Below are 25,912 nucleotides of genomic sequence, written 5' to 3'. Positions count from 1 at the left end.
CCTAAAACTTGCAAACCCTAACCCTAAAACCGCAAAAACCCTAACCCTAACCCTAAGGGCAGCGTGGCAGATTTTCAAAAATTACGTTGACATGATGACGTGACAGGCTATACCGATTTTCGCGTTTTGCGCTGGCTGATGACGTGGCAGGTTGTACCGATTTCCGTAAATTGCGCTGACAGCTTTTTGGCTTTGCTTTTGGATTAGAAGCTTTTGAGTTTTGAAGGCTTTTTACTGTAATTGCTTTTTAGGCCAAGGACCTTTAAATATGAGGTTAGGGCTCATTCTCTGGCATGCTTCCTAGAGAAGGTGCAGAGTCTGGAGTACCGGCTTGTTTTGTGTTGATGCAATTTAAAGAAATACCGAAAGGGGCGCCAAGGTTTGGGGCCAATACTCTATGGGGTGGAATTCTGCCACTCCGTGTCACGTGTCGTCTCTCTCTCTTTCAGTTCAGTTGTTATTAAAGTGCTAAAAGTTTGTTCAGTCTGTTCTTTTCTATTGGCATGTGGTGCCCGTCTTGTGACAAACAATACAAACCATACTCCAATAATGTGTCAATTACTTAAGGCTTGGGGACAATTTCAAGGAAAGCAAGCTTTGTTTCTAATCGATCCCGCGGCAAACGAAAATTTCATCTCTTGGAATTTAGCCAAAGAACTTGGCATGAAGAATGACGACATGGAGACACCCCTAGAGATTCACCAAGCCCTAAATGCCAATGACAAAGACACATTGAAGACAATTGTACCCTATATCGGCAAGCTTAAATTTGAACTTCAAGGTTTCAAAGATCAAGACACCTTTCGCAATGCAGATCTTGACGCCGCAGATGTCATACTTGGCATGCCTTGGAACCATAGAGTGGACTCAGCCATCTACTCTCAAAAGAAGACCGTCGAGTTCACCCATAAAGGCAAAAAGTACGAGATCAAAGCAGGCGTAAGTGGGGACACCATACCCACACTCAAGCCTCCAGAGCAATTAAGGATTGTGTGCAATGTTGTTTGCTTTATGTAAATGATAGTCATGATAAGATGCATGTTGAAAATCACGAACATCTCAAAGTCTTGGAAAAGTATAAAGACTGTTTTTCAAAAGATCTTCCTTATCAACTACCTCTAGAAAAGGCCTGAAAATCATCAAATAGATATTGTCCCTGGTAGCTCTCCTCCCAACATTGAGCCTTATCGAGTGAGCCGTCCTCAACAAGCGGAAATTAGGAAGCAAGTGGAAGACATACTTAGTCGTGGGTTGATTAAGCTTAGTAGCTCGTCCTTTTGTTCTCTAGCTCTTCTTGTTCAGAAAAAGGATGGCACCTTCAGAATGTGCATCGACTATCGGGCACTCAACAAAATAACTGTGAAGAACAGGTTTCCCATTCCACGAATTGATGACATTTTGGATCGCCTGTGTGGCGCCAAGATTTTCAGCAAGATTGATCTAAAGAGCAGCTATCACCAGATCAGAGTGATTCCACAAGATACCCACAAGACTGCTTTCCATACTTCTTTTGGCTTATACGAATTGATGACATTTTGAATTGCCTAGGTGGCGCCAAGATTTTCAGCAAGATTGATCTAAAGAGCAGCTATCACCAGATCAGGGTGATTCCACAAGGTACCCACAAGCCTACTCTCCGTACTTCTTTTGACTTATACGAATTCTTGGTGATTCCTTTCGGATTAACTAATGCACCGGCAACTTTTAATCGCATGATGGAGCGCATCTTTAGGGGTCACCGCCAATATGTTGGCACTTTCTTTGATGATATTCTTGTGTTTAGCAAGAATGCAGAAGAGCATCGGCAACATCTGGAAATTGTTTTGCAACTTCATGAGAATCAGCTTCTCATCAATGGTAAGAAAAGTGAGTTCTTCATGCATAAAATAAATTATCTTGGGCATGTGATCTCTTCAGAAAGCATTCAAATGGATCTAGACAAGATCACAATAATCCAAGAATGGCTAGATCTTCGTGATGTGCATGAGGTGCGATCTTTTCTGGGGTTATGCTCTTACTATCGCCGCTTCATCAAGCATTTTGCCCACATTGCTTCTCCTCTACATGACCTAACCAAGAAGAATAGCACTTTTCAATGGAAGGAGAAAGAGAGGGCAGCTTTTCAAAAGCTGAAAGTCGCACTCACTTCAGGCCCAGTTCTCATCATCCTCGACTTGGCAAAACCATTCATAGTTGAAGCAGATGCTTGTGGCAATTGCATTGGTGCTGTGCTCAATCAAGAAGGCCATGCAGTAGCTTTTGAAAGCCGACGCCTAAATGATGCAGAGAAGAGGTATGATATTTATAAGAAAGAGCTTTTGGCTGTGGTTCATGCTTTGAAGAATTGGAAACATTATCTCTTAGGCAATGAATTCATTGTAAGAACTAATCACCAAAGCTTGAAGTATTTCAACACTTAAAAGCACTTACAGGAAAGGCATGCAAAGTGGGAAAACTTTTGTCTATGTTTCATTTTCAAATCTTATATACTCCTTGCAAGCACAATGTGGTCGCACACGCTCTTTCAAGAGTTCCCCAAATTTCAACCACAGTGGCTCATCATGAAGACTTTCATGGTATGAAAAATACCTATGACAAGGATGCGCATCTTCAAACATTATGGTTGAAGTTGCAAGAAGGAGAGGCTCATCCAAACTACTGCATCAAAGATGGATATCTCATGATGGAAGCACAATGTGGTCGCACACGCTCTTTCAAGAGTTCCCCAAATTTCAACCACAGTGGCTCATCATGAAGACTTTCATGGTATGAAAAATACCTATGACAAGGATGCGCATCTTCAAACATTATGGTTGAAGTTGCAAGAAGGAGAGGCTCATCCAAACTACTGCATCAAAGATGGATATCTCATGATGGATAATCGGCTATGCATCACTCTCCCTCTTCATCAAAAAAGTCATGAACCACCTTATGCAGGACATAGAGGACAAGCAGCCACTCTAAGTACTTTAGAGCGCTTTTTCTATTGGCCAACACTTTGAAAGGATACACACAACTTCATTGAAAAATGTCTGGTTTGTCAAAAATCAAAGTTCGAAAGACAAAAGGCTCCAGGATTATTACAACCTTTGCCAGTACCAGATGGTCCTTGGAAGTCTATCACCATGGATTTCATCACAGGAATCCCAAGGACACCGCAAGGGAGTGACATGATTTGGGTCATCATAGATAGATTCAGTAAGCAAGTACATTTCATTTCTTGCCATAGAACATTGAAGTCTTCACAAGCTGCACGACTCTTTATACAACATATCTTTAGGTTGCATGGTGTGCTTTCAGAAATTATTTCTGATAGGGACTCCAAGTTTACCAGTAATTCCTGGTGTGCTTTATTTGAAAATTTGGGAACAACCTAAAGTTCTCCTCATCATTTCATCCACAAATGGATGGGCAAATTGAAGTCATGAACTCACTTTATTTGATATGTTAAAAGCTTATGTTAGTGAGCAAAAGTCGCAGTGGGAGAAGTATTTACCTCTATTAAAGTTTGCCTACAACAACACCCGACACTCCTCTACCGGGAAGTCTCCAAACGAAATAATGCAAGGAAGAATAATACCTCCACCTATTATTCGTACCAAAGACAAGATTTTTGCCGTTGATGAGTTTGTTTTGGACTTGAAGACAGCTATGAATCAAGTTCGAGCCACTATCAAAGCTGCCCAAGAACGACAAAAGAAGCAAGCAGATAAGCAACGAAGGCATTTGGTTTTCAAAGAAGGACAATATGTCTTACTAAAGTTTGATAAGAACAGGTTAAAGCAAAGTTCAGGGAAAACAAGGCCTTTTCAGAAGCTGTCGAAAAGATACTTTGGACCCTTCAAGGTCATCAAGAAAAGTAATGAAGTATGCTACAAGCTAGAACTCCCAAGTCATTTGAAGATACATAATTCGTTTCATGTAAGCCTATTAAAGCCTTACATAGGACCAATACCAGAGGAGCCTATTACAGAGGATCCCCCAGAAGCTGAAGACATAGAGCAACTCATTCAACCCGAACAAATCCTCTTTCATAAGGATCCAAGTACAAGAAGTGGCCTTCTGACACGAAAATTTCTATTGAAGTTTAAAGATTTACCCACAGCCGATGCCGATGGATAAAAATTTCATGCGGGCTTACTCGAAGATTCTTAAACAATGAGGAAGCCGATGCCGGTGGATAAAAATTTCATGCGGGCTTACTCGAAGATTCTTAAACAATGAGGAAGCTTTTGAGCTGAGAACAGCTGAATAAGAGCGGGTGGGTTGTCACACCTCAATAGAAAAGAACTTGTATCATTTTTCTATTAATCTTAAATTTTACAAGTGTGTTTTCCTTTTATAAAACAAGATAGCTAGAACAGTGCACCATAGTATGATCACCGATGAGTAGTCACAGGTTAAGGTGGACCCACACAATGGGTTAGAACATAGATAGTGCACACTCCCACCTAGGTAACCCAATAGGGCGCCTGTGACTCGTGCATATCGGGATCATACTTGCACATAGAAAGGGTTGATGCCTTGGAGTGTGGGCTAGATCCGCTTGAAAAGAAAGTTACAATCAACAAGATGGCATGATCATGAAGATTGCTCATTATGCATATGTAGACTGAATGCATTGAATGCTTTATCTCCTCATAGATATATTAAATCCATGTTTTGAAGCAAAAACTGTATTGTACTCAGAAAGAGCTTTTAATTGATACCCATATTAGGAGTTCCGAGATGGAAGCTTCTAGAAGATTCTAGAAGGAAGGTTCCGGAAGGAGGACACGTGGCGGGACACTTGTCACAAACTTTCCAAAAGATGAGACACTTATCAAAAAGCTTTTAAAGGAAGAGACAAGTGTGTGGATACTTGTCAAAAAGCTTTTAAAGGAAGAGACAAGTGTGTGGACACTTGTCATGCCAACTTTATCTTTTACTAAACACTTGTCACAATCCTCTTCAACTTTTCCCTTTTCTCTTGAGGCAACTTCACCTTTCCCTCTCATTTTTCCATCTCCTAGTTGCTGAATTTTCCTCTACCATCAGCCCAAGAAACCCCCTTCATTACCATCACCATCTCTCTCTACGCTTACTATTCCTTCATCCTCAAGAAGCCATCTCTCTCTCTCTCTCTCTCTCTCTCTCTCTCTCTCTCTCTCTCTCTCTCTCTCTCTCTCTCTCTCTAGCTTGCTGTTTTTCAGGACAGCACACCTATAAATCTGAAAATTCTGCTCTTTCCCTTCAGTTTCGCGCTCTCTATTCATCCTACAAGCAACGAAGACACTAGATCTCTTCTCTAGCATACGCAGCAGCTAAATTTTATCTTTGTGCATGTGTTTGAGAAGTCTACTTATGTTTACTTTTATGCATGTGCACATGGCATCTTGCATGATCTACGAGTGTGAGTCTACTTAAACTCACTGTCGGGTTGATTATAACTGAGCTCAATCTTGAGGTACTTGGGTTGAGTAGAAATCTATTTCCTTCGGGGGGCGGGGGGGGGGTTGCCCATCTTCAACCCTCATTCTGCCTCTTGTCTCTTTGAAGTGTTGTGGTTAATATTTTGTCATTTTGTCGAGTTCTTTAAGCACTCTTAGTTGTTCGGAACTCTTACCCCCTCCCCCCCCCCCCCCCCCTCTCCTGCATAGATAGGCTTTATCCTAGCCTGCGCGACCAAGACCCTCAGCCCACGACCTAGTAAATCCTCATAAATACCCCATAAATAGAAAAAATAGAGGAAGTGAGGACTGCTCACTCATAGGGTCGTGGGGAAAGAGGGGGAAAAATGCCTAGGGGGGTACTGGAGCCTACATGGCCGTGGAACGAAGACAAAACCCTCGGCTAAACATGGCTAGGCACATCCCAACATGAGAAAACAACCTCACATTGGCCGAGCACAGCCACAAAACAACCCTCACTCTTTAACAAGGAGAAACTAGGACCGACTAGACGAATCCAGAGAGATGTATGAACTCTTAACACCCTCTCTCAACTCCTGGAAAGGAAGACGGACCAGGAAGCTGAAGTGAGCAATCTACAACTATAAAGAGAGGGTTTCGTGGACGAGGATATCTGCTACACACTCGTCAGTGGAAAAGTATCCTGTAGTATACAATCCAATTGCTATCCCTGAAAGACATCCGGGAAGTAAAATGCTGTCCGCTGAAAGTAAATCCAGCTCTAACAAGAATCTCTTCAACTCAATTGACTCACAGGTCGCACAACTTGCATCTGCAGAAGGTACTGTTGCTGACCACTTTAAGAGAATGCATCAAAACCGAGGGTAAAGGCATAAACTAATGGTATCCAAATCATTTCCCAACTCTAAAGTGCTCTATCCTCCAGGAAAGCATCAGAAACCTGCACCTTTAGTAACATACCACATGCCAGAATCTCCAAGCTGCTATGGGAAGTCCAAAGAAAGGGACAACCAAAGCTACTAAGAAATCAAGTGTCCGATGAAGAAGAACCTAAGAATTGCACCAACTACCATATACAATGATGAACTGCAAATTGTATCTGAAGGAACTTTATTAGAAGTGAGAGTGCAACTGTTATTGATGTTCATCTCTCTGGAACACATCCCGAGAGACTATCACCCCTACTCTCAGAGTGAATCTGGAACGAACATCCACCAGCAAAAAGGAACACACATAAATACTGAGACTGTAGCTAATACAGCAAGATCAAGGAGAAGAATAAGGTGATACTGAAAGCCACCAAAAAAAGTGTCCATCCTGTCTGTTGGACATGGAACCACTAAAACTGAAAGGAAGAAGTCTGTGGAAGCTGACTCCACATCCCGATCTGAAGGAAGAACTCCTGGACCATGGATAACTACCTTAATTCTCCTATAGTCTCTACCTGTGTAACTAGATCACCCCAAGGTAGGTGAATCCGAAAGAAAATACACTTGTGGAAACTGGAATCAAATCTTGGAGAACCAAGAAGATCGTCTCCCCACTGTAAAGAATGCCGGCCAATTGTAACTCATTCCTAGTCCAAGAAGGACCATTATCCACTAGTACGAAGCAACATGCAAGTCTTGAGGAAAAGGAAGTAGGTGTGTCCTGGATGGTACAATCTCCAAGGAAGACAAAACATAGGAACTACTGCTTGGATGCACTGGGAAGAGCAAACGTCACACCACAAATCCGAAAGACGAAGCAACCACCGAAGAAGAACATCCGCCAAGATACTAACTGCACTCTGGGCTAAAGCAAACCATCCAAAGCTGCAAGAAATAGGCAAGGAAACCAAGGACTAGAAGACACTGTGCATGGCACTTTGTTGAATAAAGCATTGGAAGTCCACTGAAGATCATAACTTGAAAGTCCCCTTTGAAAGAGAAGTATACTCAAAAGTATGCTCTGAGGTAACAACTGACTCAACTCGACGTTGGAATAGAGCAAACACTGTCGTTAAAAGCTCCATAGCTAAAATCGAGAGCTTCCCCCAAGATAGGAAGTCCCCTTCGTGCTCAATCCTTGAAAACAAGTTTGAGTACCACCAGAAAGAAGTAGGTGTGTCCTGGATGGTATAGTCTCCAAGGAAGACAAAACATAGGAACTACTGCTTGGATGCACTGGGAAGAGGAACCGTCACACCACAAATCCGAAAGACAAAGCAACCACCGAAGAAGAACATCCGCCAAGATACTAAGTGCACTCTGGGCTAAAGCACACCATCCAAAGCTGCAAGAAATAGGCAAGGAAACCAAGGACTAGAAGCCACCATGCATGGCACTCCGTTGAATAAAGCACCGGAAGTCGACTGAAGATCATAACCTGAAAGTCCCCTTTGAAAGAGAAGTATATTCAAAAGTATGCTCTGAGGTAACAATTGACTCAACTTGACGTCGGAATAGAGCAAACACTGTCGTTAAAAGCTCCATAGCTAAAACCGGAAGCCCCCTTCTTGCTCAATCCTGGGAAAACAGGTTTGAGTACCACCTGAAAGAAATCTAAGACAACTTGGAGTAAAACTGCTTCCTATGTAATTGAATGGCAAAACCTGAATCTCAAAGAACTCGAGATTCAAAGAGTATCATACCATCGATAAACTTGGACTGCTAAGGATAGGAAGACCTGATAGGTCGTCATCTGAGGATCATGTTTGCCGAAGAAGCCGTCAGGGTACAACAAGAACCTAGCTACTCAAGCAAACTCCCTGAGATCAAACCAAATGTTTGCCACTCCTTTGCATCTGCCAAGGTCAAACCTGTAGGTACAATCCAAGACAATATGCCAAACTGCATATAGACCATAGTCACATGGGGACGGGAACGGGGACGGGGACGGGTCTTTGGGACATGGCGGGTCCCGGGGACAGGGACGTGGCAAAACAAGGGACGTGGGATGCGACAGGGGACGCGCTCTAAAAAACACTAGTTCTTTGCAAACTTAATACTGAGACAACAGTGAACACTAAGAGCACAAGATTGCAAGGAAAAAGTGGTTCTTGCACTCATATTACATAATACCAAAATATAACAAAGGGCGTGCGGCGTGCGCGACACCGTTGGTGTGGTGATCAATCATCAATCATCCTCGCCAAAGGGCAAAACATAATGATGTAAGATAGAGAGAGAGAGAGAGAGAGAGAGAGAGAGAGAGAGAGAGAGAGAGAGAGAGAGAGAGAGAGAGAGAGAGAGAGAGATGGCCCATGTGGCATGGATGATGGCCCGCCACCCATGGGACTCGGGAGCACTTAGAAGTTAGAAGGGTAGGCTTGCCAAGGCCTTCCCTTGTGTGCCCTTAAATAGCAAACTATTGCCCCCAAAACTGGCCCAAAACGTCCCTTGCCCACGTCCCATGCTGCCCCGTCACCGGGGACCCGCGTCCCGCCTCCCTCCCTTGTGAGGGACGTCCTTGCGTCTCAAATAGGCGTCCCCCGTCACATCCCGTCTGTTTAGGGCCGCGTCCCCCCGTCTCGTGTTTCTATGATATAGACTGAGAAGAGCACATATACTCCCACTGTTGTAACTTGCTTCCTGTTAACAGACTTTGGCACCCCAAGTCGAGAATCTGGCCCGACACACGAGAGAATCACTTTAAAAATACTTCACAACTTTAAAATTTGAGTCGACACGGCCCGGCGTAGTTCCGTGCCGAGAGATATTGGCCTCAAAATGTGGCGCCCCTTTCGGTATTTCTTTTTATATTAATGCTTGAGCAAAGTACAACACCCGCGGGACCTTTGCTCTCAGATTGTGCGTCCAGATGCTCTGTAGAGTGAGGCCCCAAGGGTCTATTTATTCTTACAAGGGATGCCCCAAAAGCAATTTAACTCAAAAGCAGTCAATCCCAAAAGCATCTTGTCTAAAATCTACCCCCAAAAGCAGTCAGCACAAATTGCAAAAATTCGTACAGCCTGGCACGTCAGCAGTTGTCAGCGTATCTCACTGAAATCCTTACTGTGAGTCCACGTGACATGTCAACATAGAATGCGGCGATCCGTACAACTGCCACGTCAATGTGATTCACAGAGGGCCGTACAGTTGCCCTATCCTGGGCAGTCTGCCACGTCATCAATTTGTGACACTTAGAATCTTCACAAAAATTGTCCTTTTTGACTTGTGCTGAAGAGAGATATACCCACAACTGAACTGTTCAATCAATATTCACAAATACACAGCATGACACCAATACTCAAAGGAAGAGTGAAGGAACCGGCTCGGGGAACTGCAACAGGCCCATGAAAAACGAGAAATGTTTGGACAGTAGTAGGATCTTCTCTAACACATGGAGTAGGTTTCTATGGCTGCATTTTTCTTCAAGGAGATGGATTGACAAATTTGTTGTGCCTTTTGCAAATGCATGTCGTTCTTGGAATTATCGAGGGAGCTACCCATTCGATGGGTAGCAAGTCGATGATTCACTTGCACTTTTGTACCACAATCAGGACTCAGGTGAGGCATGGCGACTCTTTCATGAGCACACTCCCCCCTCCTGCCATTACTTCTACAGAGGTCTGGGGCCCGTACACAGTTCTTGGACAACCGCCTCTTCCTGACCCCCCCGAGGCATGCCCACACACACGTGCTTTTTCACCACTGAGATGGTGAAGAAGGGCATTGATAGGATGAGGACTGGGAGAGCATATGAGCATGATGGCTTAGTGGCTGAGCATTTTATACATGCCAGGGATCTGCTCGGAGAGCTACTAGCAGTCATGTCCAACCGTTCCATGTGTGAGGGCCTGCCTGGAGTTTATCTACTATTTGTACCTATCTTCAAGTCAGGACACCCTATGGAGCTTGGGAATTATTGCACTATCATGATTGGACACACATTGGCACGGTTGAATGCATCCATTCTTGAGCAGTAGCTGAGTAGATGGAGAGAGAGGGAGGGTATACACGTAGCCGGGCAGGCAGGCTTCATGAGAGGTTTTTCTACCCTTGACCACATTCTGACACTCAAAGCCATTATTGAGGAGGGCAGATCACATGGGAGACGGATTTATTGTAGCTTTGTGGACTTCCACAAAGCATTTGACACAGTGCCAAGAGCTAGGCTGATTCGCAGGCTACAAGAGATGGGAGTACCCATAGAGCTGATTTGAGAGATCATGGCATTATACAGGTCAGTAGTGGGACATTTACGCACTCTAGAGGGGCTATCCAGAGCCTATGCAGCATTGGATGGATTGGAGAGGATGTGTTCACAAATTTAGATTCAAGATCCTCGGACGAAGCTCTGATTTTTTATGGTGGCTTCCGCATTGCTCTATGGAGTTCAGATATGGGGGCCTTCATTGGACCATCATGGGAGGTCGGGTCGCTTTGATGGATGGGGAGGCATGTAGAAGCCTCTGGTCTCTATGATCTCGCGGCTTCATTACCACGACATTATTCCAGCAGAGCTAGCTGCCCCCCCCCCCACTAGTGGTTGAGGCGCTCACCAGATCAGTCTCCTTTATACACCGCTTATGGGACCTCCCCAGAGATAGATATGCCCGCCTAGCACTTCAGTCCTCTCGACAGCTAGCTATGCAAGGAGATACAGCATGCTGGTATGGGGAGACGACATCATGGTTTCAGGTACATGGGTTCAGCATGGACAGATTGCGCCCCTTCCAGTTTTCATTGGATGCACCCTCTCTGACTCTTACACAGTCCAGATACCAGGGGGACTGGATACAGTCGGCACAGGAGCTGGGCTCGAAGATGGCTTTCTATAGAGAGTATCTTCTCCAACTCACATGGAGTCTGAGACAGAGTTGCACTACACATGCCACTGCCTAGTTTACTAAGGCCGCCTGCACTGCATGTTCAGATAGGGCTCTGGACCACTCTCTAGAGTCATGGGGTATGAGGACCAGAGATGTTTAGGACTGTTTTTGCTCGAGCTGCACAGACACAGAGAGAGCCTGATGAGAGGGAAGGCTAGCCAGTCTCAAAGATGGATCACAGACCTATTGAGCAGACAGTGGGCAGCCGGAGCAGCAGCTACCACAACAGAGCTCACATTCTTCTCACACTAGAGGCATGTTGATCGATCGAGTGACCAAGCTAGGGAGATCCAGACGCCCACGATTGCGGAGGACTACACAACATCGACGGAAGCTGCATCAGAGGATTCGGGTCACTTTGGCCCGACATGCACGACGCCCCATCAGACTACTGCCCATGGAGGAGATTGATGAGATTCGCCAATGACCGATGATGGATCTCTTGTGATTTAGCTCTTCCGAGGATTGTACACCCTTCTCATCTTGTACCAACCCACACACACACACACACACACACATTGTGTTGCATTAGCCCTCATTCACTACTTTCACCCCCTTACTCATATCCCACACAGTTCGAGCTAGCTGCTTAGCTCACATCTAGCAGTTCAGGACTCTATAGTACCCCTCTTTTCAGTACCTTTTTTATTTTTGGTACTCAAACATTGTATTAGAATCACCGCCTTGTAACTTTTTGGTCTCATAGGTCATTTTTGCCTATTGAAGACGTAAATATAACATTTCATTTCATCTCTCTCTCTCTCTCTCTCTCTCTCTCTCTCTCTCTCTCTCTCTCTCTCTCCCCCCCAAACGCGCGCTGCCCTCACCTGCCTCCTCGCGCTCCCCCCTCGCCCAGCCACCCCCGCTGCGCCCTGCTGCCCCCTGCATTTTCTGCAGCCAGTCCCCCTCGCCCCTGCACTTTTCTGCAGCCAGCCTCGCTGCATTTTCTGATTTTGCCTTGCATCCCCCCCCCCCCCCCCGGAGCAGGTAGAGGTCTAGCAATTTTCCAGCAGCAGTGAATTTTTAGGAATTTTCAAAAATCCTCAAAGTCTGCAGACATAATTTCAGAAATACAAAAAACCAAAGAAAATTCAGAAATTCAGATAGCAAACTTTTTTGCAGATTTTGCAGATTTTGCAGAAATTGCAAGGATACGCAAAATGTATGCTTGATGCGGGAGACATTGTATGCATAGTGTGGAAACATATGTGCGCTTAGTGGCTTTCGTTTTCCGGGAGAAAGCATGAGGAAGCCGAATGATAAAGCCGACCCCTTAGAGGATGCCATTCAAAAGTGCAAAGAGGAAACGACGGAGACCATTATCAAGATGAACCGCAATCCATTGGGCACAATAAAAATGCTCGAAGGACGCGTGTTGATCCAAGAAAGCAAGATAAATGCATTGGAAGATCGGGTGACAACTCAAGATGAAGAGATTGCGTCACTCATGAATGATCTCGCCGAAGCACGATCAAGAAACACACTGGAAGAGGGCGAATTGCAACCCTCAGTAATCGAAGAAATCAACACAATCGAGGAGCAAGTACGGGCCATCAAAGAGGGAGAAGAGCAACACAAAGAGATGACGACTTCTTGGGTAGATGTTCTTACAAAAACTCAACAAAAGGCGGCTGAAGCCGAGAAATGGATTGAGGTTGCCAAGAAAGGAAAAGGCAAGGAGATAATGCCACGTCCACACCCACTATCATTAATCTGACACTATAGGAGGAGCAAAGAAGACGTATGCGCGCTTTACATGTGAGAATTTGCAGTCTTAAAGACAAAGACAATGTAGACGAAGAGGTAAAAGAACTCATGGCCTTGATGATGGGGGTTCATGAGCCGACGCACACAAGAGCTTGGAGAGTGGGCAACATAAAGGAAAATGGAAGCAGTGGGGAAACCTCAAAAGAAAGGGCACTCATCCTCCGTTTTCCCTCCATGGAAGCGAAGAAGACCTTCTTGAAGAAAAGGCCAACTCTTAAAGTGGAAGAGACATCATCTTCTACTCTGAGACACATCAGACCCCTAGGCAATCCATGCCTCACATCAGTGGATACAGATGGAAGACAGCTTACAGATAGGAGACACGATCAGAGCACAGAGGACGGGGCTCAGGGGGAGTGGCAATGTTATTTAGAGAGGATTTGCAGCCAATGATACATATAGCCTGCAGGGATGAGCAGGCTAGGTACACGTGGGTGAGATTGAGAGCACAGAGAGGCAAATATCTTTACATTGCTATTTGCTACTTTCCCCCGAGTACATCAGTCTATGCATCACCCAAAGGACAATCCCCCTTTTCTATTTTGGACGATGACATATGGGAGTTCTCTAGAGATGGTGACATTATCATTCTAAGGGACTTCAATGCTAGGACTGCCCATCACCAGACAGTGTTTTATGATACTTCAAAGGAGATGCTGAGAGAGCTAGATGTTGTAGAGACGTGTCTGTCCAGACTATCACAGGATGTGGAATATATTGAGTATGGGCGACACCTGATACACATTGGCACTGCACATGGATTGGCCATCTTGAATGGCCTACAGAGATTTCTTGCTACGGGAGGTTAGATTTCTTGCTACGGGAGGTTTCACATGCTTCCCACACAGACATGGAGCCAGCATAGTGGATTATGTCATGGAACAGTCGAGTCTCATCTCTAGTATCTAGGATCTCACAGTTGGGCCCAGGCCGGTTGGGGTGGCAGTGGATCATGCTCTTGTGTCGATGACCATCTCCTTCTAGTTCAGTGTAGCACACATGCCACGGGAAGCAGCCCCTACTCGCTACACCTTCACGCGGGAGACGGATTCTGTATACAGAGACGGGATGTACAGATACCTATGCACTGAGGAACCAGGGCAACCTCTGGAGGAGCTTACTACTATATTGACACAGACATTACATGATGCAGCAGTAGAGGCATACCCACACACCTAGCCTGAGCAGAGATGTCGTTCAGGGAGCATGCCTCAGAATAGCTGGTATGATGAGGAGTGCCGCCAGACTAGAGCTAGACTTCAGAGGGAGGTGCTTTTGGGGGACATCACTCACAGACAGTCACAGATTGACTTCCCACGCCTGGTGCGGCGGAAGAAGAGGGCATTTTTGGCTCAACTAGAGCAGGCTCTATACCAGCTATTCATGAGTCAGGACTCGCGTGAGGCGTGGCGGCTCTTTCATGAGCCCCCCCCCCCCCCCCCCCCCCCCCCCCCCCGCCTTCCGTTACCTCCTCTACAGAGTCTTGGGGTCAGTACGCATCATCTTTGTACACAGTACCTGGATAGCCGCCCCTTCTCGACCCCCCCAATCCTTGCCCACACACATGTGCTTTTTTCATCGCTGAGATGGTGAAGAAAGCCATTGACAGGATGAGGACTGGGAGAGCATATGATCATGATGGCTTACTGGCTGAGCATTTCATGCATGCCAAAGATCTACTAGCAGAGCTTCTAGCAATTATGTTTAACCATGCCAATGTGAGGGCTTGCCTGATACTTGGAGCCTATCTACGATTGTACCTATCTTCAAGTCAGGAGACCCTATGGAGCCTGGGAATTATCGCACTATCATGATTGGACACACATTGGCAGAGTTGTACGCATCTATTCTTGAGCAGTAGTTGAGTAGATGGGCAGAGTGGAAAGGAATGCGTGCAGCTGGGCAGGCAGGGTTCAGGAGAGGCTTCTCTACTCTTGACCATATCTTTGACACTCAGGGCCATCATTGAGGAGGGCAGATCTCATGGGAGACGGATCTATTGTAGCTTTGTGGACTTCCGCAAAGCCTTTGACACAGTACCCAGAGCTAGATTAATGCGCAGATTACAGGAGATGGGAGTACCCACAGAGCTCATTTGGGGGATCATGGCATTGTACGGACCAGTAGTAGGGCATGTACGCACCTCTGAGAAACTATCTACACCGGTTCACTCCACTATTGGGGTGAAGCATGGCTGCCCGCTCTCTCCTACTCTATTCAGTATGTATGTGGATGAGGTTTCTGACTACATTGAGAGCGATGGTGATAGAGGTGCACAGCTGGTCGGGACATGGATTCCACTTTTGTTATATGTTGATGATATTGTGTTGATCTCTGAATCTCCGCAAGGGATGCAACGTAACTTGGATGCTTTGCGTAGGTTTGCCCACGAAAGTGGTTTGTCTGTCAACCTTGGTAAAACCAAGGTTATGGTGTTTAATACCACCCCACAGTGGATCAGGAGGTCAGCACCTACATTCACATACGGCTAGGAGACTGTGGAATATACAGATGCTTACACTTACCTTGGAGTGGTTTTTAGCGGACCTGCATTCTCACTAAGGAGAGCAGCAGAGACCAGATTGACTAGAGCCCATGCAGCATTGGGTAGATTGGAGAGATGTGTTCGCAGGTTCAGTTTCAGGAGCCTCGGACGAAGCTCTGGCTCTTTGACACTGTGGTGGCTTCTCCATTGCTCTATGGAGCTAAGATATGGGGACCTTCATTGGATCATCGCGGGAGGTCGGGTCGCACGGATGGATGGGGGAGCATGGAGAAAACCTCTCGTCTCTATGATCTCGCGGCTCATTAGAGCCAAGGCCTCAGTACCACGTGCCATTATCCAAGCAGAGCTAGCGGCCCCCCCCCACTAGTGGTTGAGACGCTCACCAGATCAATCTCCTTCATACACTGCATGTGGGAACTTCCTAGAGACAGATATGCCCGCCTTGCACTTGAGTCCTCTCGACAGTTAGCCATGCAGGGAGATACAGTATGTTGGTATGGGGAGATGACATCATGGTTTCAGGCGCATGGGTTCAGCATAAACAGGTTGCCATCCGTCCAGTACTCATTGGATGCACCATCTCTCACTCTTACACAGTCCGAGATCACCAGGCCCATCTGCCAAGACCTGACCCAGCTAGACACCAGGAGAACATGGATACAGCCAGCACAGGAGCTGGGCACGAAGATGGCTTTCTACAGAGAGCATCTTCTTCAGCTTACGGAGGATGGTTTTGTGACGAGACCCAGATACATGGACACCCACTTGTCTAAGGGGATACGATGTGCTATTGGCCAGTTACACACATCTTCTCACCAGCTGCGGATTGAGATTGGGAGGTACAACGGAGTACCAGCAGAGGCTAGGACATGCCCCTTGTGTGACATGGAGCCCGAGACAGAGTTGCACTACACATGCCGCTGCCCCGTCTACTACGAGATATGAGGCCGCTTCCATTGCTTGTTCAGAGAGGGTTTTGGACCACTCTCCAGAGTCATAGGATACGAGGATCAAAGATGCCTGGGTTTGTTCTTGCTCGAGCTGCACAGACACAGAGATAGCCTGATGAGTGGAGAGGCTAGCTAGTCTCAGAGACGGATCACAGATTTCTTTAGAGCAGACATTGGACAGCCGCAGGAGCTACTCCCACAGCAGAGCTCACATTCGTCTCACACCAGAGGCACACTGATCGACCGAGCGATTAAGTTGGGGAAATCCAGGTGCCCACGACTGCGGAGGACTACACAGCATCGACGGAGGCTACATCAGAAGATTCGGAGCACTTTGGCCAAGCATGCACGACGCACGGTCAGACTACTGACCATGGAGGAGATTGATGAGATCCGCCAACCACCGATGCTAGATCTCTTGTGATTTAGCTATCCCAGCCAGCTGCTCATTTTGCTTAGTTCACATTGACTAGCTTAGGATCCCATAGTATTTTTTGTTTTGTTATGTTGTTATTTTGTTACTCTGACTTTGTATCAGATCCACCACATTGTAACTTTCTGGTCTCATAGGTCACTTTGGCCTTTTGAAGACGTTAATATAACATTTCATTTCATTTCATCTCTCTCTCTCTCTCTCTCTCTCTCTCTCTCTCTCTCTATACACAGCACCGACGGAGGCTGCATCAAAGGATTCGGATCACTTTGGCCCGACATGCACGACGCCCGGTCAGACTACTGACCATGGAGGAGATTGATGAGATCCGCCAACGACCGATGCTGGATCTCTTGTGATTTTAGCTATCCCAGCTAGCTGATTAGTTCACACCTTGGAGTTTAGGATTCCATAGTAGTCATTTTGTCATATTGTCATTGTCATTTTCATTTCATTTTGTTACTTTTGTTACTCGGACTTTGTATCAGATCCACCACATTGTAACTTTTAGGTCTCATAGGTCACTTTGGCCTTTTGAAGACGTTAATACAACATTTCATTTCATCTCTCTCTCTCTCTCTCTCTCTCTCTCTCTCTCTCATGTCATCCCCAACCTCACCTATGGCAACAAGCAAACTCAAATATATGCTTCACTCCAAACGAATTTCCATCATTGAATTGGAAATGAAAGCATGGAGAAAAGAGATGGAAGATTGGAGGAACGCGAAGACCGTTTTCCTCCGAGAAAATGAAGAAAAGGAGAAGAGGTGGAAGGACGAGAAGGATCATCTTCTCAACAAGATCGCCACGTTGGAGAATAGCATTTTGGACCTCCACAAAGAAGTGTTGGAAACACGGTCAAAAAATGGGCTTGAAGAGGGGGAATTTCAGCCCTCTTTGAGGGAAGAAATTGACAACATCAATGAGGAGAAGAAGTCATGGGCCGCGGTCATATCCGAAACGCAAAAGAAAGTAGAGGAGGCCGAAAAATGGATTGAGGTTGCCAAGAAAGGGAAAGGTAAGGAAGCTCCTTGTACACCCACTCTTATCAACATGACCCTCGAAGAGGAACAAAGAAGGAGGGTGCGGGCTCTACATGTGAGGGTAACCGGCCTCAAGGACATAAACAATGTGGAAAAAGAGGTCACAAGCCTCACATCAATGATGGGGGTGGAGAAGCCTTCACACACAAAGGCATGGAGAGTGGGCAAGAAGAGTGAGGGCCCCGGAGAATCTTCAAAGGAAAGAGCTCTCATACTACGCTTCCCTTCATTGGAAGAGAAGAAGGAATTCTTGAGGAAGAGACCTACTCTCAAGAAGACAGGTATTTTCTTAGGCGATGACCTCACTCTCTCACAACTTGCGCATATGAGAGAAGTAATGCCCGAGATTCAAGCGGCAAGGGAGAAGGGGAAGATGGCCTTTTACAGAGATGGTCGGGTGGTGATTGTAGAGCGGCGCTCTACATGACGGTGCGAGACCTATGGGACCACATTGAGGATGGCGACTTGGAATTGTAATGGGTCTATGAGGTTGGATGTTGGTGCCTTTGAGGACAGTTTCAGAGACAAGGACATTGTTTTCTTTTCAGAGACTCACCAGGCCCCTGGCCAACTGTTGCCACCTGTGGTGGGATACAAATGGGAGACAGCCCACAGAACAGTCACGAGATCTGAGCATGGGAGTAGAGGTTCAGGAGGAGTAGCGGTGTTGTTTAGGGAGGAGCTACAGCCACTACTACATATTGTACGAAGAGATGATCAGGCTAGATACATGTGGGTGAGGCTGAGAGCTGACACAGGTCGATTTCTATATATTGCTATATGTTACTTCCCCCCCAGTACGTCAGTATATGCTGTATCCAGAGGGCAGTCGCCTTTCTCAATTCTAGATGATGATATATGGGAGTTTTCTAGGGATGGTGATATCATCCTCCTAGGAGACTTCAATGCTCGAACGGGCAACTGTCAGACAGTCTTCTACGACACCTCAGATGAGATGCTTAGAGAGTTGGATGTGGGTGAGCTGGGGTTTGACAGATGCTCACATGACAGAGAGCAGACTGAGTATGGGAGATACCTCACGGAGATGACGACTACACATGGGCTAGCCATACTTAATGGCTTACAGCGGTTTCCTGGAGCAGCAGGCTTCACATGCTTTCCACACAGACATGGGGCCAGTACAGTGGACTATGTTATGACACAGCCGAGCTTTATTCCTTGTATTCAGGATTTCACGGTGGGAGCCAGACCAGTGGGCGTAGCAGTGGATCATGCTCTCTTGACACTGTCCGTATCTTTTCAGTTTAGTACAGCCCAGAAATCAGGAGGCAGGTCACACACCCGTTATACATTTACACCAGAGACTGACTCGGTTTATACAGAGGCGATCTGGGATCGTCTATGCACAGTTGCTCCAGGCCTCTCAGTAGAGGAGTGCACTACTTTATTGACTGAGACACTACATGATGCAGCATCAGAGGCATACCCACACACTCAACCGGATCGGAGGCGACATTCTGGGAGCATGCCCCAGAATAGTTGGTATGATGAGGAGTGCAGAGAGATGAGAGCCCAGCTTCAGAGGGATCTTCATTTAGGAGTCATCACCTACAGACAGTCGCGGATTGCTTTCCGGCGTCTTGTGCGAAAGAAGAAACGAGCTTACCTGGCCCAGATGGAGCGAGACTTGTATCAGTTGTTCTTGAGTAGAGACTCAGGCGAGGCATGGCGACTCTTCCATGAGCACTCCCCTCCCCCAGTGATTACTTCTCCTGATGTGTGGGGCCAGTATGCGACATCGTTATATACGGTTCCTGGGCAGGATCCCCTTCCAGATCCTACAGAGCCATGTCCACCTACGAGCACCTTCTTTACCACTGAGATGGTAAAGAGAGCCATTGACAGGATGAGGACCAGGAGGGCTTACGATCATGACGGTCTAGTAGCGGAGCACTTTATACATGCTAGGGATATGCTGATGGAGGTTCTTGCAGTGTTGTTCAATCGTGCCATGTGTGAGGGATTACCTGAGACTTGGAGGTTGTCTACTATTGTGCCTATATTCAAGGCAGGTGATCCTACAGAGCCTGGAAATTACCGCACTATTATGGTTGGACACACACTGGCACGATTGTATGCATCCATTATTGAGCAGCAGTTGAGTAACTGGGCAGAGGGTGAGGGTGTACGGGCAAAGGGACAGGCAGGTTTCAGGAGGGGTTTCTCCACTCTTGACCATATTCTGACACTCAGAGCTATCATTGAGGAGGGCAGGTCACATGGGAGACGGATTTATTGTAGCTTTGTGGATTTCCGCAAAGCATTTGACATGGTACCAAGAGCTCGACTGATGCGCAGACTGCAGGAGATGGGGGTGCCCACAGTGTTGATTTGGGGGATTATGGCTTTATACAGATCAGTGATGGGACATGTACGCACCCCAGAGGGGATATCTGACTTAGTTCACTCCACTATCGGGGTGAAACAGGGTTGCCCATTGTCTCCTACTCTATTTGGTATGTATGTTGATGAGGTGTCTGATTACATTGACAGAGAGGGTGATAGAGGTGCCCAGCTGGCAGGGACGTGGATCCCATTGTTGTTATATGCTGATGATATTGTCTTGATCTCTGACTCACCAGAGGGTATGCAGCGACAGTTGGATGCATTACACAGTTTTGCAGAGGATAGTGGATTGTCTGTAAACCTTGGTAAAACCAAGGTCATGGTGTTTAACACCACACCGCAGTGGATCAGGAGATCGGCACCGACCTTCACGTATGGTCAAGAGATTGTGGAGTATACAGATGCATACACTTACCTTGGGATAGTCTTCACTGGGCCGAGGTTTTCTTTGGGGAGAGCAGCAAAGACTAGACTGACCAGAGCTTATGCGGCCTTGGGAGGCTTGGAGAGGATGTGTTCGCAGGTTCAGTTCCAGGAACCTCGGACAAAGTTATGGCTCTTTGATACTTTAGTAGCCTCAGCTATGATGTATGGGGTACAGGTATGGGGACCTTCTGTAGGCCAGGATGGTTGGAGAGGTATGGAGAGGCCCTTGGTATCTATGATCTCCCGATTGATTAGAGCCAAGGCCTCCGTACCTCACGCGATCATTCGAGCAGAGCTAGCTGCCCCCCCCATGGAGATTGAGGCGCTTACCAGATCAGTGTCCTTTGTGCACAGCCTATGGGATACTACTAGAGACAGATATGCTAGATTGGCCCTTGAGTCTTCCAGACAGTTAGCTCTACAGGGGGACACTTCATGCTGGTATGCACAGATGACTTCATGGTTTCAGACGCATGGCTTCACCATGGACAGGTTGCCCCCTTTCCAGTATTCTCTTCAGGCACCCTCGCTGTCTCTTACACGGGTGGAGATCACTAGACTCATTCGTCAGGACCTGATCCAGCTCGACACCAGGAGGACATGGATAGAGCCGCCTCAGGAGTTGAGCACAAAGATGGCTTTCTATAGAGAGCATCTTCTCCACCTCACAGGAGATGGGTTTGTGATTCGACCCAGCTACATGGACACACATATGTCTCATGGTTTGCGTTGTGCCATTGGTCAGATACGCACATCCTCACATCAGCTCGAGATTGAGACTGGTAGATTCAGAGGGATACCAGCAGACAGCAGGATATGCCGATTATGCCAGAGAGAGCCAGAGACAGAGTTGCACTACATATGTCATTGCACAGTGTTCTATGAGATACGGGGGCGTTTCCACTGCTTATTCAGAGAGGGTTTTGGTCCTCTATCTAGGGTCATGAGTTATGAGGATCAGAGATGTCTTGGACTATATCTACTTGAGTTACACAGGTATAGAGACACTTTACTGGGGAGAGCTAGAGAGAGGCAGTCCCAGAGACACATTACAGATTTCTTTTCACTAGATATGGGACAGCCAGAGGAGCAGCCACCACTGCAGAGCTCGTCCCACACTCATTCGACCACTACTGGCACTCTCATCGACCGAGCATTGGAGCTACAGAGATACAGACGACCGCGACTGAGGAGAGGAGCTACACAGCATCGACGGAGACTACAACAGAAGATTCGAGCCATACTCTCTCGACATCCAGAGTGCAGATGAGGATGGATCCTCACCATTTCTTCCATCTTTGTTTCACACACTGTTACATCCAGTTTACCGGGTACCTATTGTATCAGCTGCTACACCCACGTAGTTTTAGATTGTAGTAGTAGTAGTAGTATTTTGTTCCACTTCTAGTTCTTTTCTAGTTCTTTTGTACCCAGACATGGTATTAGATTCACTATTTTGTAACTGATTGGTCTCATAGGTCATTTTGGCCTTTTGAAGACGTTAATATAACATTTCATTTCATTTCATTTCTCTCTCTCTCTCTCTCTCTCTCTTTGTTTTTTCCACTTGAATGTCCTGCCACAGAAATGGCGGAGGCTTGTAATTTCATTGTAGCTACCTATTGTATCTAGCATGCTATTCTTTCTGACTAATTATTTGGTTTTTTGGCAGATTTGGTTGTTCTTCTTGCATGCATAATCTTGATTGGTATATTTGCCTTACAACAATGCGGAACACAGAAAGTTGCCTTTATGTTTGCGCCCATCATCATCGCCTGGCTTTTTTGCATTAGCAGTGTTGGCATCTACAATATCTGTCACTGGAATCCGGGCATTTACAGAGGACTATCACCATATTATATGTACAAGTTTTTTCAAGAAACCAGAAAAGATGGGTGGATGTCACTTGGTGGAGTGGTCCTATGTGTTACAGGTACACCACCAAAACAACTTTCTGAATTGAATTTGCATAATGAAAGCCCTCTGAGTCGTACTTAAAGATTTCTGAATTGAATTTGCATCATGAAAGCCCTCTAAGCCGTACTATAAGAAAACAACATTTAATAGAAATTATTGACATGATGAGTGAGCTTATCTATTAGGTTCCTATTAGCACAAGGCAGGAAGTCATCTCTCAGTAACTTTTGTCTACGGGTTGGAATGTGATTCTAAGAATCTCAATATCAGTGTTAACAAACCTCAAGATTTCTGGTGTAGGAGTGGAGGCAATGTTTGCTGACATGGGGCATTTCTCTCAGAGATCCATCAAGGTGGGTGAAGGATCTTATCTGTGGTCTTTGTATACCATCTTCGTGTGGGCAATATGCAACGTGGTTTCAATCCCCAAAGTATTCTGTTTCAATCTGCAGCTAGCTTTCATCTGTGCGGTATATCCATGCTTGATTCTTGCTTACATGGGACAAGCTGCTTTTCTCACTAAAAATAAGGAAGAGATTGAGGGGAACTTTTATAAAGCTATACCTAGTAAGCACCACTCTCTTCTTTTCTGTATATGCAATCAATACTTTAAACTGACTCATTTCATCAAGGAAGCTTTTTGTTTTTTGGCTGCAGAGCCAGTGTTTTGGCCAGTGTTCATAGTCGCTACACTTGCATCTTGTGTTGGCAGTCAGGCAGTAATATCTGCCACTTTCTCAATTGTCAAACAATGCTCAGCTCTGGGCTGCTTTCCTCGTGTGAAAATTGTTCACACATCCAGAAGTATTATTGGACAAATTTATGTTCCTGAAATGAACTGGATTTTGATGATTCTTTGCCTGTCTGTAACAATCGGTTTTCGGAACACGACTTTGATCGGAAATGCATATGGTGTGTCTATGGAACCTAAACTCACCTTATGCTTCAAAATGGCTTATAGCCTGAAAATTTCTAACTTCTTGTGCCTCTCTTTCTGCAGGTCTTGCAGTTGTCACTGTGATGTTTGTAACCACATGTCTAATGACTCTGGTTATCATAATTGTGTGGCGAAAAAGCCTGTTTCTAGCCCTCATGTTTTTCATCTTTTTTGGATTCATCGAGGCTGTGTATGCATCATCTTGCCTCATCAAAGTACACCAAGGTGGATGGGTCCCTGTTGTCCTTGCGCTGATTTTTATGTTGATTATGTACATTTGGAACTATGGGATGAGGAAAAAGTACGAGTTTGACATGCAAAACAAAGTTTCCTTGAAATGGCTGCTAACCCTAGGTCCAAGCCTGGGAGTTGTTCGAGTTCGAGGCATGGGTCTAATATACACAGAGTTAGTCTCAGGGGTGCCAGCAGTTTTCTCCCATTTTGTGACAAATCTACCTGCTTTTCATCAGATTGTGGTGTTTGTGTGTATAAGGGCAGTTCCAGTTCCACATATTCCTCCCAATGAGAGGTTTTTACTTGGCCGCATCGGGCCGAAGGAGTACAGGATATACAGATGCATAGTGAGGTATGGCTACAAGGATGTGCACGAAGACGATGTGGATTTTGAGGACCAGCTCGTGCTGAATATGGGGGAGTTTATAAAGAGCGAAGCAAAGAGTGCAATGACATCACCTGCTACCAGTGAAGCAGCTATGGATGAGAAGGTGACCGTGGTGAGGGCATCGGATCACCCAGCCGTGAAGATGGTATCAATGGTGGGTGGAAGCCACCATGGCGATGATAGCAACCATTCGGTATCCTCTTCACAGATGCTAGAAGCTGTGGGTCATCATTTTGGCGCACAAACATCTGGGCGGCGGAAGCAAGTCAGGTTTGAGCTCCCGGAGAGTCCCCAAATGGATCAGTCAGTTCTAGAGGAGTTGAGGGAGCTTATTCAGGCAAAGGAAGCAGGGGTTGCCTACATTCTAGGTCATTCATATGTGAAGGCCAGTGGAAGCTCTTCACTCATCAAAAAAATTGCAATCAATTTTGGCTTCAACTTTCTTAGGAGAAACTGTCGGGGGCCTTCGATGGCGCTCAGCATTCCCCACACTAGTCTTATTGAAGTGGGTATGATATACTATGTTTAGATAGAGAAAATGGGCATGCATGGATGCATGCAAAGCATCTCATAAAAGGTGAAATCAGTGTTCTTAGAAGGTAGCCAACATGTACATATATAGAGGATGCTTGGAGAGGTAAGGTGTCTGTACAGAATGGGAATGTCGGTTTTTATCATACATAACTGCACACATTCTGGGGCTTTTTCTTGTGCCGGCAGTCAGATAATCATCTTTGGAGGGTCTTCAGGAACTGAATATTTCAGATCTAGCAACAGAACCCTAAAGCAGGTGTGCATAATAGGGAAAATATTTTGATTTGTATTTGGGTTTAGATTGTATCCAGGGCTGACATCGATTAGCGAAAGGCTTATTTACATCTTCCAAGATGAAGATGCATTGAATATGCAAAAAATATAACCTTCACCTGCAGTTTTATGATGGTGCATCAATTGCTATCTTCAGAAAAAATCCCGGGTCTTCTTTTTGGCTTTCTAAAACAAGCCTCAGTGAGGGAGGGAGTAAGGCATACATTTGAATTTTTTTATTATTCTTTTTGTACTTATGGGCCTACCTTTACATGATGATTCTTCTTTGGTTTTTAGTTTGTAAAGGGGTCCCTTCATTTAAGAGCCTCATATGACTTCCTTTTCATCCTTTTGTTAGCTCGGAGGTAGCGGTAAAGGCGTACCTTGAATTGTAGGTGAACACTTAGTTCACTTTAGTAACTACCTTTGAGGTACCACTTTGTCTTCAAGGTATGCAAACACTTACTTCACTTTATTGACCGCCTTAGACGCACCTTGAATTGTAGGCGAACATTTAGTTCACTTTAGTAACTGCCTTTGATGCACCACTGAATTTAGAAACCCCTTTTTTGGAATATTTGATGTCTAGTTACATATCTTTTGTGAACTTTTTCACTCCTTTTGAGTGCACCACTAAATTTAGAAAGTCTTTTTCTGGAATCTAGTTACTTGATGTTCAGTGAATGCTGTCACTAAGCATACTCAAAGGCTAAGCAAGTGCTCTCTCTCTCTCTCCACCATAGAAAGCAGCATAGTCACTGCCTCCATTTGATTTGTGACAGCCTTGTTGAGGCCTTCATGTTTTCTTGCTGCAAGCAAGGACGATTGTTGAGTGTTGATACATGTATGTGATGATCAAGGACACTTAGGTCCAATGGCTGTTGGGCTACCACCCTCTCTCTCTCTCTCTC

General features: G+C 45.7%; 1 protein-coding gene across 3 annotated transcripts in view; it reads left to right on the top strand.

Annotated features, from left to right (window-relative positions):
- Positions 1–25,131, top strand: part of LOC147453786 (putative potassium transporter 2) — a 71,389-nt gene extending 46,258 nt beyond the window's left edge. For 2 of the 3 annotated variants that reach the window (XM_086515882.1, XM_086515881.1), the window contains 4 exons: positions 22,391–22,651; positions 22,936–23,202; positions 23,293–23,547; positions 23,636–25,131. In XM_086515882.1, the coding sequence (XP_086372008.1) occupies positions 22,391–22,651; positions 22,936–23,202; positions 23,293–23,547; positions 23,636–24,723 (1,871 nt within the window). In that variant the 3' untranslated portion in view covers positions 24,724–25,131. The remainder of the gene's footprint in view (positions 1–22,390; positions 22,652–22,935; positions 23,203–23,292; positions 23,548–23,635) is intronic. The other variant, XM_086515883.1, reaches the window with a different exon arrangement.
- Positions 25,132–25,912: the final 781 nt, after the last annotated feature.

Source organism: Adiantum capillus-veneris, chromosome 7 (assembly GCF_014529385.1).
Source record: "Adiantum capillus-veneris isolate H3 chromosome 7, ASM1452938v2, whole genome shotgun sequence".
Taxonomy (NCBI): domain Eukaryota; kingdom Viridiplantae; phylum Streptophyta; class Polypodiopsida; order Polypodiales; family Pteridaceae; genus Adiantum; species Adiantum capillus-veneris.
The sequence above is the reverse complement of the archived record's forward strand: the minus strand, read 5'-3'. Positions and strand labels throughout refer to the sequence as shown.